At 53.0% G+C, this 12,088-nt stretch overlaps 1 protein-coding gene across 3 annotated transcripts in view; it reads left to right on the top strand.

Moving 5' to 3' along the window:
• The window catches only part of TAFA2 (TAFA chemokine like family member 2), a 577,024-nt gene that overhangs the window by 541,953 nt on the left and 22,983 nt on the right, over window positions 1-12,088 (top strand). For all 3 annotated transcript variants that reach the window (XM_073651864.1, XM_073651865.1, XM_073651866.1), the window contains exon 5: window positions 1,089-1,213. In XM_073651864.1, the coding sequence (XP_073507965.1) occupies window positions 1,089-1,213 (125 nt within the window). The remainder of the gene's footprint in view (window positions 1-1,088; window positions 1,214-12,088) is intronic.

Raw genomic sequence — 12,088 nt, 5'->3', positions numbered from 1 at the left:
TAGGGTAGTGTGACTCCCCACGGGAAGAGTGCGGCCCCAGGGCAGTATAATGGATGGTGGGAGTGATGGTAGTGAGAATCCCAGTGCTGATAGTGCTGGAGGAGCAAGGAGCACACAGACAACAAGTTGCAGTCCAGGGTCTTTACTACAACAGGTAAACTGACCCATAAACAGTCCCGGCTAGGAGGGGACCTGGATGTCTGAGAGCAACGGGGAAATTGGCCCTGGTCAGGGTGAGGGTGTAGGCCTACCGTGCTTTCTGCGCTCCTTCTGGCTATCTCCTCTTTATAGGGTAACAGCCCACGTTTCCGAGCTTTCCGTGTACTCTCGCCTGTATGGCCTGCGACGTGGGTTCCTTTCTGCTCCCAGCCTTGTACGGCTTTACTGGTCCCTTCGGTTGTGGCAGGGCCTCCAGGCTTCTTAGGCCAAGGAAAGTACAGTCCCTTGCGAACTGGTTCTCTGCTGAGGGATGTGGAATCCTTCCAGCCTCAGACACCAAAGTCTGGTAAAATTAAGTCTTTTCTCTGCCAAGACAGGCTCTCTTCGCCTCTTGTCTCTGGCTGGTGGCTCTCTCCTACTGCCACACTTCCTCTTAGGTGCAATCAACTTTCTGTCCCTGCTCCACTCTGGGACACGTCTCAAAGCTGAGACAGGCAATCCAGTTCTCCCTAACCCTGTCCCCAGTACCAGCTTTTATAGGGGCAGCCTGCTCCCCCTACTGGCCTGAGACAGGAGGCATTGCATGCTAATGTTCCCCTGACCAGAGAACCTCCCCCTTGCTCTCAGTCACAGCTTTATTACACTTGTGGCATCCAGGTAGGGTGACACATCTTCACCTCTGCAGTTTGATCCCTATGCTTGCTGGAGATTTGGAGTCTGTCCATGCTGTTTTGCTTGGAGAAAAGTGCCTTCTTTACTGCCCTTTCTGACACCAGACCAGCCTCCGAAATATTTCACCACGGCCACGATTGTGCAGTGCATAATGTTAACACCAGAAGAGATTAGATTATGTTGGTAGTACAATTTACATAAAATTTTGTTAAATCTAGTAAATGTCATTGTCTAGATGTTCATTTTGTTACTTTTAGCATCGATAGTGGAACAGAAATGGTGGTGTCAAATGCATCCATGTCTTGATGGAGAGGAATGCAAAGTCCTTCCAGACCAAAAAGGATGGAGTTGTGCCTCAGGTAGTAAAGTGAAAACCACTAAGGTGAGTTCTAGCAAATTCATGTATGCAATTTTAATGTCAGCATTAATGTTTCCCACTATTAGTAACATTTAAATTCTAAACAATATAAAAATATAATGAATACCTTTTTGCAATACTGTATTTGCTTTAAATATGATATTAATTAAATAAATTATAATAATAATGTAAACACTGTAGCAGGTTAATTTACCCCATGAAAGGCTTCATAAGAACAAAAGCATCAAAGACAATTTTATTTTCTCAATATAATTGATGAAGCCTTATGCCCCCATTTTTAGTTAGATACTTAATGCACCACTGTAGCTTTTTTTTTTATTTCAGCACTGAAATGGTGCCACAAATGTTAATTCACAGACCCTAGTAATATACTTACGAGCCGCTGTCGTCTGCTCTTCTCGACGCTGCTTTTGTCCTGATACCCTATCTTGCGACCACAACTACTGACTTGCCGGAAGTCAGAGGTAACAGTCACATGTTCTCAAAATAAGTCTATTAGAGCCTCGTTCTGGCCTCGTTCTACCTCCAATAGACTTACATTGAGTAGTGACTTCCAGCTTGTCCAGCAAACACTGAAGCAATTTGGCAAGTCACAACCTTCAGAAGATGACTGGAGCGGCGCTGAAAACAGGAGAAGACAGTGGCTGGTAAGTATAATATTAGAGGCAGGTAACTTAGATTAGTGACACCACTCCAGCAGTAAAAAAACAAAACAAAAGAAAAACGCTGGAGTGGTGCTTTAAGAGCTATTCTGTACTTTCGTATTCAAGTGAAAACCAGTGTATAAATTAGCATACACTCAAGTGCTGTGTGTAGGAATTGAGACTCATCTGTGCCCCAGACAAAAAGTCATGTACTCCTACTAACCATCCAGAGTTGAGCAAAAAAGATCTGCAGGACCCTGGCCCAGCAGCCATGTCGGTAGACTTTGGCCACAAGACCAAAGCACTGCAAAATTCCCATTACCTGCGTTATTCCTGACACCTCTTCTGATGATATTATGCTGCAGTACATTGATGTCCTGGCAGCCTACTATCAAAAGAGATAACAAGCATGTGTAACGGGTCTGGGAGGCGGAACCTCTGAGCAACTATACAAGGGGGCGGTCCTTGTAAGGAAGCGGGTGGCTCCCAGGGAAGACGGGCAGGTAGTCACGGCAAGTGACAGGGACAGTCTCTGGGTAAAAGGGCAGGTAGTCACGGCAAGTGACAGGGACAGTCTCTGGGTAGAAGGGCAGGTAGTCACGGCAAGTGACAGGGACAGTCTCTGAGTAGAAGGACGGGTACTCACGGCAAGTGACAGGGACAGTCTCTGGGTAGAAGGACAGCAGGCAGGTGACTGGTGAGCGCTCCCAGGTGAGCGGGCGAGAGTCTCTGGACAAGCAGGTGGTCACGGCAAGTGACGGCAGAGCCTCCAGGTAGGCTAGCAGGCAGGTAGCAGGTGAGCGCTCCCAGGTGAGCAGGCAAGAGTCTCTGGACTGGCAGGTGGTCACGGCAAGTGACGGCGGAGCCTCCAGGTAGGCTAGCAGGCAGGTAGCAGATGAGCACTCCCAGGTGAGCAGACAAGAGTCTCTGGACAGGCAGGTGGTCACGGCAAGTGACGGCGGAGCCTCCAGGCAGGCTAGCAGGCAGGTAGCAGATGAGCGCTCCCAGGTGAGCGGGCAAGCTGGTCCATAGACAGACTGACAGGTGTCGGAAGGCAGACCGTCGGACCACAGGCTTGCAAGCAGGTAAACGGATATCAGGCAGGTATCAAGCAGGAATCTGACAGGTGACTGGCAGGTAACTGGTAACGGGACCTGAGGGCTGAAGCAGAGTGAAGGCTTTGCAACAACATTGCTCGGGCACCTCCATTTTGGAGGAGGTGCCTTATATATGGTGAGGTCCTCCGACCATTGGCCGGGGACTCCTTAGGACGGCGCGCGCGGCCCCTTTAAGAGAGGGGGAGCGCGCGCGCCCTAAGCACAGTGGCCGGGAAGCAGCGCGCGCTGCCAGCAGAGCGGGAGGAGGACGCCGGGCACGGAGTGGAGAGGTGAGGGGAACAGCGTCCCTGCCTAGCAGGAGGCAGGGACGCCGACGCTACAGTACCCCCCCCTTTAGGCCCCCCGTTTTTTAGGCCAGACAGAATTTTATCAAGGATGAGAGGGGCATGGATGTTCTCCCGGGGCTCCCACATTCTCTCCTCAGGACCAAATCCCTTCCAATCTACCAGAAATCTTACCCTTTTGGTGGCCAGAATGTTCTCTACCTCAAACTCGTTTTCAGCGGAAACCGGAGCAGGAGGCGTACCTGTAGACTTGGAAAAAGAGTTAAGTATCACGGGTTTGAGGAGAGATACATGGAAGGAGTTAGGGATCCGCAAGTTGGCCGGGAGTTTCAATTTATAGGCCACTGGGTTGATTTGTTTGATAACTTCTAGTGGGCCGATGAACCGAGGCCCTAACTTGTAGGAAGGAATCTTGAGCCGGACATACTTGGACGAGAGCCAGACTTTATCTCCAGGACGGAATTGTGGAGGATCCAGGCGTTTTTTGTCAGCGTGTTTCTTCATCCGCTCGGACGACTGAAGGAGTGCGGATCGGGTACTCTCCCAAATGGAGGAAAATTTGCTAACGAGAGATTCCGCAGCCGGATTGTCCACCGAGGTGGAGACGGGAAATGGGATCCGAGGATGCTGACCGAAGACTACAAAAAACGGGAATCTGGAGGAAGATTCGCTCTCGTGATTATTGTAAGAGAATTCGGCCCATGGCAGGAGATCCACCAAGTCTGAATGGTGGGCATTAACGAAGTGCCGGAGGTAACTGGTCAGGATCTGATTGATCCGCTCCACCTGACCATTGGACTGTGGGTGGTATGCGGAGGAGAAGTCCAGGGTGACGTCTAGCAGCTTACATGTGGCTCTCCAGAAGCGTGAGGTGAACTGAACCCCACGATCCGACACGATGTGGAGGGGCAGGCCATGGAGACGGAAGATGTGGCGGATAAAGTCTTTAGCCAGCTCGGGTGCAGACGGGAGGCCTGGCAGGGGAATGAAATGAGCCATTTTGGAAAAGCGGTCAGCGACCACCCAAATAACCGTACAACCGGCAGAGACAGGGAGATCTGTTATGAAGTCCATAGCTATATGCTGCCAGGGGGCAGCAGGTACTGGAAGAGGAAGGAGGCGACCGGCTGGCAGGTGTCTCGGAACCTTGTTGCGGGCGCAGGACACACAGGCAGAAACAAAGTCTATTACGTCCTTGTGCAGGGTAGGCCACCAGTAGTGCCGGGTGATAAGCTGGAGGGTCTTTCTCTGACCGGCATGGCCAGCAAGCTTAGACGAGTGACCCCAGTGTAGGATCTTCTCCCGATCAGGTACCGTTACGAACATCTTACCGGGATGGAGACGATTTAGACTCACGGGGGCCACCTGCATTACTCTGGCGGGATCGATGATGTGTTTAGGTTCCTCCTCAATATCAGACACCAGGAAGGATCGGGACAAGGCGTCAGCTTTGATGTTTTTGTCAGCCGGGCGAAAATGAAGAACAAAATCAAAGCGAGCAAAAAACAAGGACCACCGGGCTTGGCGCGGGTTAAGTCTCTGGGCACTCTGGAGGTAAGCCAAGTTCTTGTGGTCCGTGTAAATTATTACCGGGTGAAGAGCCCCCTCGAGCAGGTAATGCCACTCCTCCAATGCCAGCTTAATGGCCAATAATTCTCGGTCTCCTATAGAATAGTTGCGCTCGGAAGAGGAGAAGAGTTTGGAGAAGAAGCCGCAAGTTACCATTCTCCCGGAAGACGATTTTTGGGTAAGTACCGCTCCGGCTCCAGAGGAGGAGGCGTCAACTTCCAGGAAGAATTGCTTGTTGCTGTCCGGGCGATGCAGCACCAGGGCGGAAGAGAAAGCCTGTTTTAAGGAAAGAAAGACCTCCTCAGCTTCGGGCGGCCATTCTCTGGGATTAGTGCCCTTACCGGTGAGCGCAGAGATTGGGGCAGTCCGGGAAGAGAAGTGCGGTATGAAGAGGCGGTAGTAGTTGGCGAAGCCCAGGAACCGCTGAATAGCCTTCAACCCCTCTGGTCGAGGCCACTTCTCGATGGCAGACAGTTTCTCAGGATCCATTCGTAGGCCGGTCTGAGAAATTATGTAGCCCAAAAACGGAAGCGAGGTCTGCTCAAAGAGGCACTTCTCATATTTAGCGTAGAGGTGGTTCTGCCTGAGCCTGAGCAGAACCTGACGAACATCCCTCCGGTGTGTGGGGAGATCCGGAGAGAAGACCAAGATGTCGTCCAGGTACACCACTACGCAGGAATAGAGAAGGTCCCGGAAGATGTCATTGACCAACTCTTGAAAGACGGCGGGAGCGTTACAGAGACCGAAGGGCATTACCAGGTATTCATAGTGGCCGTCCCGGGTGTTGAATGCCGTCTTCCATTCATCCCCCTGACGGATACGGACCAGGTTATACGCCCCACGGAGGTCCAGCTTGGTGAAGATTCTAGCCCCCCTAAGACGGTCAAATAATTCCGGAATGAGCGGAAGGGGGTATTTATTCTTCACCGTGATCTGGTTAAGGCCTCTATAGTCTATACGGGGACGGAGTGAGCCATCCTTCTTTTTTACGAAGAAGAAGCCTGCTCCCGCCGGGGAAGTAGATTTCCGGATGAATCCCCGGGCCAGATTCTCCTCAATATATTCTGACATGGATCGGGTCTCAGCAGCGGACAAAGGGTAAATGCGCCCACGGGGAGGAGTAGCGCCGGGCATCAGGTCGATTGGGAAGTCGTATGGTCTATGAGGGGGTAATGTCTCTGCCTCCTTTTAATTAAAGACGTCCGCATACGACCAATAAGGAGCCGGAAGACCAGGTAGATTGGCTGGAGTAGGAGAAGGACGGACAGGATGGACGGGAACTAAACAAGTCTTATGGCAGTCCTGTCCCCAGCGAAGGACTTCTCCGGTCTGCCAATCAAGCACGGGTGCATGTTTCTGAAGCCAAGGTAGGCCTAGCAATAGAGCGTGAGAGAGTCCAGGCAGAACATAAAAGAAGATGCTCTCAGAGTGCAGCATTCCCACCTGAAGGGTTATGGATTCGGTGATGAGTTGGATGGGATGTGGTAAGAGGCCCCCATCCACGGCAGCGACAGATAAGGGTACGGCTAGAGGTTTGGTGGGAATGCGGTATTTCTCTACCAGAGACTGAGAAATGAGATTTCCGGCAGCTCCAGAGTCAAGTTGGGCTAGTTCAAAATAACGGTTCTCCCCGCAGATGATAGAGACCGACAGCAACAGGGATGGAGAGGGTTTACTCTTGTCTAGGATGACCTCTCTGAGCGATCCTATACACAGGTGTTTCCTGACCTCTCCGGGCAGGAACGGATCCGGTGCTCCTTACTGCCACAGTAGAAGCAGCTCCCCTCGGCACGGCGTAACTCTTGACGGGTTTTGACCATCTTGGTCTGGTCAACCTGCATAGGCTCGGGTGAGTGCGCCTGGGGAGTAGCAGGAGAAGGGACAGGTTTCTGAAAGGTAGGGGCTAGACGTGGAAACCTCCTCTCACGGGTGACCTCTTTGGTGCGTTCCTGGAACCGGATGTCAATCCGGGTGGCAAGAGTTATTAAGTCGTCGAGAGTGGTAGGTATGTCCCGACCGGCGAGTTCATCTTTAATACGGCCGGACAGACCCTCCCAAAAGACAGACACCAGGGCGTCGTTATCCCAGGCCAGCTCCGAAGCAAGGGTACGGAACCGTATGGCATATTGGCCCACGGTGAGATTTCCTTGATGGAGACGTAGCAGAGATGATGCGGATGAGGTCTTCCGTCCGGGTTCGTCGAAGACTTTCCGGAAAGCCGTGAGAAAGGCTGGCAGGTTGGACACCAGGGGGTCTCCTCTCTCCCATAGAGGATTTAGCCAAGCCAGTGCCTCCCCCGTGAGATGGGACATGATGAAGGCTACTTTGGCCTGGTCGGAGATAAACTGGTGGGACAGGAGTTCAAAATGCAGGGAGCATTGGTTTATGAAGCCCCGAGCTTGAGCGGGGTCGCCTCCGAAGCGAGGAGGTGCAGAAAGCCGGGGTCCGGGGCAGGATGCCATGGTATTGGTGGGCAGCGGCGCTGCCGGGCTGCGAGTCATGACACTAGCGGTGGTTGCTGGTGGAGCAGTCAGAGTGTCCAGGCGAGAGTTGATATTCCGCAGATGACTCAGGATCGACTCCTGTTGGGACCTCTGACGGGACAGTTCATGACATAGGTCCGAGAGCAAGGGAGCTTGGGTGCCACCGGGTTCCATGGCCCGAGCAAACTTTAACGGGTCTGGGAGGCGGAACCTCTAAGCAACTATACAAGGGGGCGGTCCTTGTAAGGAAGCGGGTGGCTCCCAGGGAAGACGGGCAGGTAGTCACGGCAAGTGACAGGGATAGTCTCTGGGTAAAAGGGCAGGTAGTCACGGCAAGTGACAGGGACAGTCTCTGGGTAGAAGGACGGGTACTCATGGCAAGTGACAGGGACAGTCTCTGGGTAGAAGGACAGCAGGCAGGTGACTGGTGAGTGCTCCCAGGTGAGCGGGTGAGAGTCTCTGGACAGGCAGGTGGTCACGGCAAGTGATGGCAGAGCCTCCAGGTAGGCTAGCAGGCAGGTAGCAGGTGAGCGCTCCCAGGTGAGCAGGCAAGAGTCTCTGGACAGGCAGGTGGTCACGGCAAGTGACGGCGGAGCCTCCAGGTAGGCTAGCAGGCAGGTAGCAGATGAGCGCTCCCAGGTGAGCAGACAAGAGTCTCTGGACAGGCAGGTGGTCACGGCAAGTGACGGCGGAGCCTCCAGGCAGGCTAGCAGGCAGGTAGCAGATGAGCGCTCCCAGGTGAGCGGACAAGAGTCTCTGGACAGGCAGGTGGTCACGGCAAGTGACGGCGGAGCCTCCAGGCAGGCTAGCAGGCAGGTAGCAGATGAGCGCTCCCAGGTGAGCGGGCAGGCTGGTCCATAGACAGACTGACAGGTGTCGGAAGGCAGACCGTCGGACAGCAGGCTTGCAAGCAGGTAAACGGATATCAGGCAGGTATCAAGCAGGAATCTGACAGGTGACTGGCAGGTAACTGGTAACGGGACCTGAGGGCTGAAGCAGAGTGAAGGCTTTGCAACAACATTGCTCGGGCACCTCCATTTTGGAGGAGGTGCCTTATATATGGTGAGGTCCTCCGGTCATTGGCCGGGGACTCCTTAGGACGGCGCGCGCGGCCCCTTTAAGAGAGGGGGAGCGCGCGCGCGCCCTAAGCACAGTGGCCGGGAAGCAGCACGCGCTGCCAGCAGAGCGGGAGGAGGACGCCGGGCACGGAGTGGAGAGGTGAGGGGAACAGCGTCCCTGCCTAGCAGGAGGCAGGGACGCCGACGCTACAGTATGTCACAGGTAGTAGGAGGTTTTCAGTGCTCTGGTCTGGCAGCTGCGAACTACTGATATGGCTGCTGGGACAGGATCCTGCAAATCTTTTTGTTCAACTATAAATTCAACCATTATCATATTACTCATAATATTCTGATCAGGTAATACTGCATATATTGTTACAAACTAATGTCATGCCATGTCCAAATAGATCCACCATATCAATTAACACCATTCCCTAATAATATTGCCAAATCATTCCTATAAAATATCACCAAATTACCTCAAAACACATCTAAAAACATAATAAAACAACCACAAATACTACACACCTTTCTACGGAAGTAGCTCATACTTCTCAGAGTAAGTGCTGCCACTTTTCTGGAAGGTTGCAGGGGCCCCTGCAGTCCCAATGGCATCCGGACATACTGGAAACTGTAACATACCTGGCGGCGTCCTTGCATAGTGGTCCATCTCCTACTGTGCAAGAGCGCGCACTTGATCTCCAGTCCAGACTGCCACTCTGGCTTCTTTCCATGTTGTCTGCTTTGCTTTGCTCTTGCTGTTTAGGGCGACGCCCGCCAAACTTCCTGATTCTTGTAGCTGCTGCAGACACACCCCTAATGCGTCCTCAGCCTATTGCTGTCTGTCACCTGGTATTTAACCCAGCTCCTCCCTGGAATCCATGCCTGAGCATCTTATTCTGTCAGTTGGCTTCTGGTCACTGACATGCCAGGTCCTGTCTATGTTTCCTGCCTTACGGTATCAGTTCCCGTGTCTGAACTGTGTCCTGTCTGTGCACTCTAGCCAGCTGTCTCTCTGCCTTCCTGGAGGCTGTATTTCCAGGCCTGTCTGAACACACTCCTAGCATGTTTGTCTCGCCCTCTGGGGGCCGCATACCCAGACTCGCTCCTGTATTTGTTGCAGAACAGTTCCTGTCTGAACTGTCTCCTAGCTTCCTACCTGTTTTGTCTTTATGTCCATTTGTTCCCTTTTTCTGCAGTGTCTGAACCAGTGCTTGGCTTTACCTAGGCTCGTTCCTGCATTTTGTTGCAGTAACTGTTCTTGTCTGAACTGTCTCCTAGCTTCTTACCTGTTTTGTCTTTATGTCCGTTTGCTCCCTTTTTCTGTAGAGTCTGAACCTGCACCTAACTTCTAATCGTTGTCATTGTACCTCCGTTTGTGAGTTGGAGTCCTTTCGCTACTTCTTTGCAAGTACCTTGTGTGTATCTGGTTCTGCTTTTCTTTTTCAGTCTGTTCCGTGTGAACAGAGCCCTATCCCTTTTGCTTTGTCTTTGTTTACCTCTTCGGCGATTTATCTCAGCCTTGTCCACCGCGTCTGCGGTTTTGCTCTGCTCAGCCTTGTCCACCGCGTCTGCGGTTTCGCTCTGCTCAGCCTTGTCCACCGCGTCTGTGGTTTCGCTCTCCTCAGCCTTGTCCACCGCGTCTGCGGTTTCGCTCTGCTCAGCCTTGTCCACCGCGTCTGCGGTTTCGCTCTGCTCAGCCTTGTCCACCTCATCTGCGGTTTGGCTCTGCTCAGCCTTGTCCACCGCGTCTGCGGTTTTGCTCTGCTCAGCCTTGTCCACCGCGTCTGCGGTTTCGCTCTGCTCAGCCTTGTCCACCGCGTCTGCGGTTTCGCTCTGCTCAGCCTTGTCCACCGCGTCTGCGGTTTCGCTCTGCTCCGCCTTGTCTACCGCGTCTGCGGTTTCGCTGTGCTCAGCCTTGTCTACCGCACCTGCGGTTTCGCTTTACTCTGTTTGTTTACCGCATCTGCGGCTCTGAACTTGTCTCCCAGTCTGTACTGGACCCTACCCAGCCTGCACTCTAGTCTGCCTGTTCCTGTATTCCCCGGTGTGGGTCAACAGCCGTGTCCGGAATCTGACCTGGAGTAGACCCTGGTCCCTCTGCTCAGTTCCTCCCTGGTGCACTGGCGTCGTATGCCGTCATGCGACCTTGGTTGGATCGGGCAGATACTTAGTTATGCCCCTCCAGGCACTCTCCGGTTCATGGCACAGTGGAAACACTAAACACGCACACGCCAGTCAGTCCGGGCGTGTGCATTACAACATGCTCAGGCCATGGTTCCCGTTGAGCCCCACGGCCTTCGCTCTCTGAGACGTTTTTCAGCGAATACATGCATCTAGAAGAAATTTATTTATTTATTTATTTTCTTTTTGCTACCAGCTGAGTTCCAGGCGAATTACGCACCCGTCCAGATGGATCTATCTGCACTCGTTCCTGCGGATCTGCAACGGTACTATGGGGATCCAAGACTGAGTCGTGCATTTGTGGAGTAATGCTTGCTACACTTCAAGTTCTACCCTCTTTGTTTTCCCACCGATCGGGTTAAGGTGGGATTCATGATGTCTAACCTAGCGGGTGATTCCTTGGAATGGATCAACCCCCTATGGGAAACACAGGATCCTATCCTCCTGGACCTTCAGGCCTTCCTGGTGGCCTTTCTAATGGTCTTCGATGACCCTAACCCGGAGGCTCCTGCTGAAGCTTCACTTCCCAATATCCCGGAGCAGCCCCGATGGGTAATGTGTGTGGGTAGCGCACTAGTCCTCCTGCCCAAAGAGACTATTGCCCACCCAGAATCCACACAGGATGACTATGCTCTCCGGAATACTTCTCCCAACCTCAAGAGGCAGTCCAGACGTGCTAGGCATAGAGGCAAGCCGTCACGCCAGGGTCTGTCCTCCCAAAGACCTCCTGACCCCAACCTTGAAGTCCCTGCTGAAGCTTCCCTTCCCAGTATCCCGGAGCAGCCCCGACGAGTAATGTGCGTGGGTAGCGCACCAGTTCTCCTGCCCGAAGAGATTGATGCCCACCCAGAATCCACACAGAAGGACTTCCTGCACCCTGTATCTGATACTTCACCCACTTTAACTGGTGAGCCTGTCCAAGGGTACTCCGAAGCAGTGATTACCTCCGAGTCTCTACACCCCTTTGACCAGGCGGAGGACCTCCAGTTGTCTCCTGAACCCTTCGGGGTGCTACCTGGTAGCAAATGGACAGAGACTTTCCTATACTCTGCACCTGATACCTCGCCCGCTTCGTCCAGTAAGTCCGACCTAGTGTACTCCGAAGCAGACATTACCCCCGAGTCTCTACACCCCTCCGACCAGGCAGAGGACCTCCAGTTGTCTCCTGAACCCTTCGGGGTGCTACCTGGTAGCGAATGGACAGAGACTTTCCTAAACTCTGCACCTGATACCTTGCCTGCTTCATCCAGTGAGTTCGACCTAGTGTACTCCGAAGCAGAGGTTACCCCCTAGTCTCTACACCCCTCCGACCAGGCAAAGGACCTCCAGTTGTCTCCTGAACTCTTCAGGGTGCTACCTGGTAGCGAATGGACAGAGACTTTCCTATACTCTGTACCTGATGCCTCGCCCGCTTCGTCCAGTGAGTCCGACCTAGTGTACTCCGAAGCAGAGGTTACCTCCGAGTCTCTGCACTCCTCCAACCCGGCGGAGGACCTCCAGTTGTTTCCTGAATCCTCCGGGGTACCACCAGATAACAA

The sequence above is a fragment of the Phyllobates terribilis genome, unplaced genomic scaffold (assembly GCF_046119375.1).
Source record: "Phyllobates terribilis strain yellow unplaced genomic scaffold, ASM4611937v1 Scaffold_11__3_contigs__length_659146591, whole genome shotgun sequence".
In the NCBI taxonomy this organism is placed as follows: Eukaryota; Metazoa; Chordata; class Amphibia; order Anura; family Dendrobatidae; genus Phyllobates; species Phyllobates terribilis.
The sequence above is the reverse complement of the archived record's forward strand: the minus strand, read 5'-3'. Positions and strand labels throughout refer to the sequence as shown.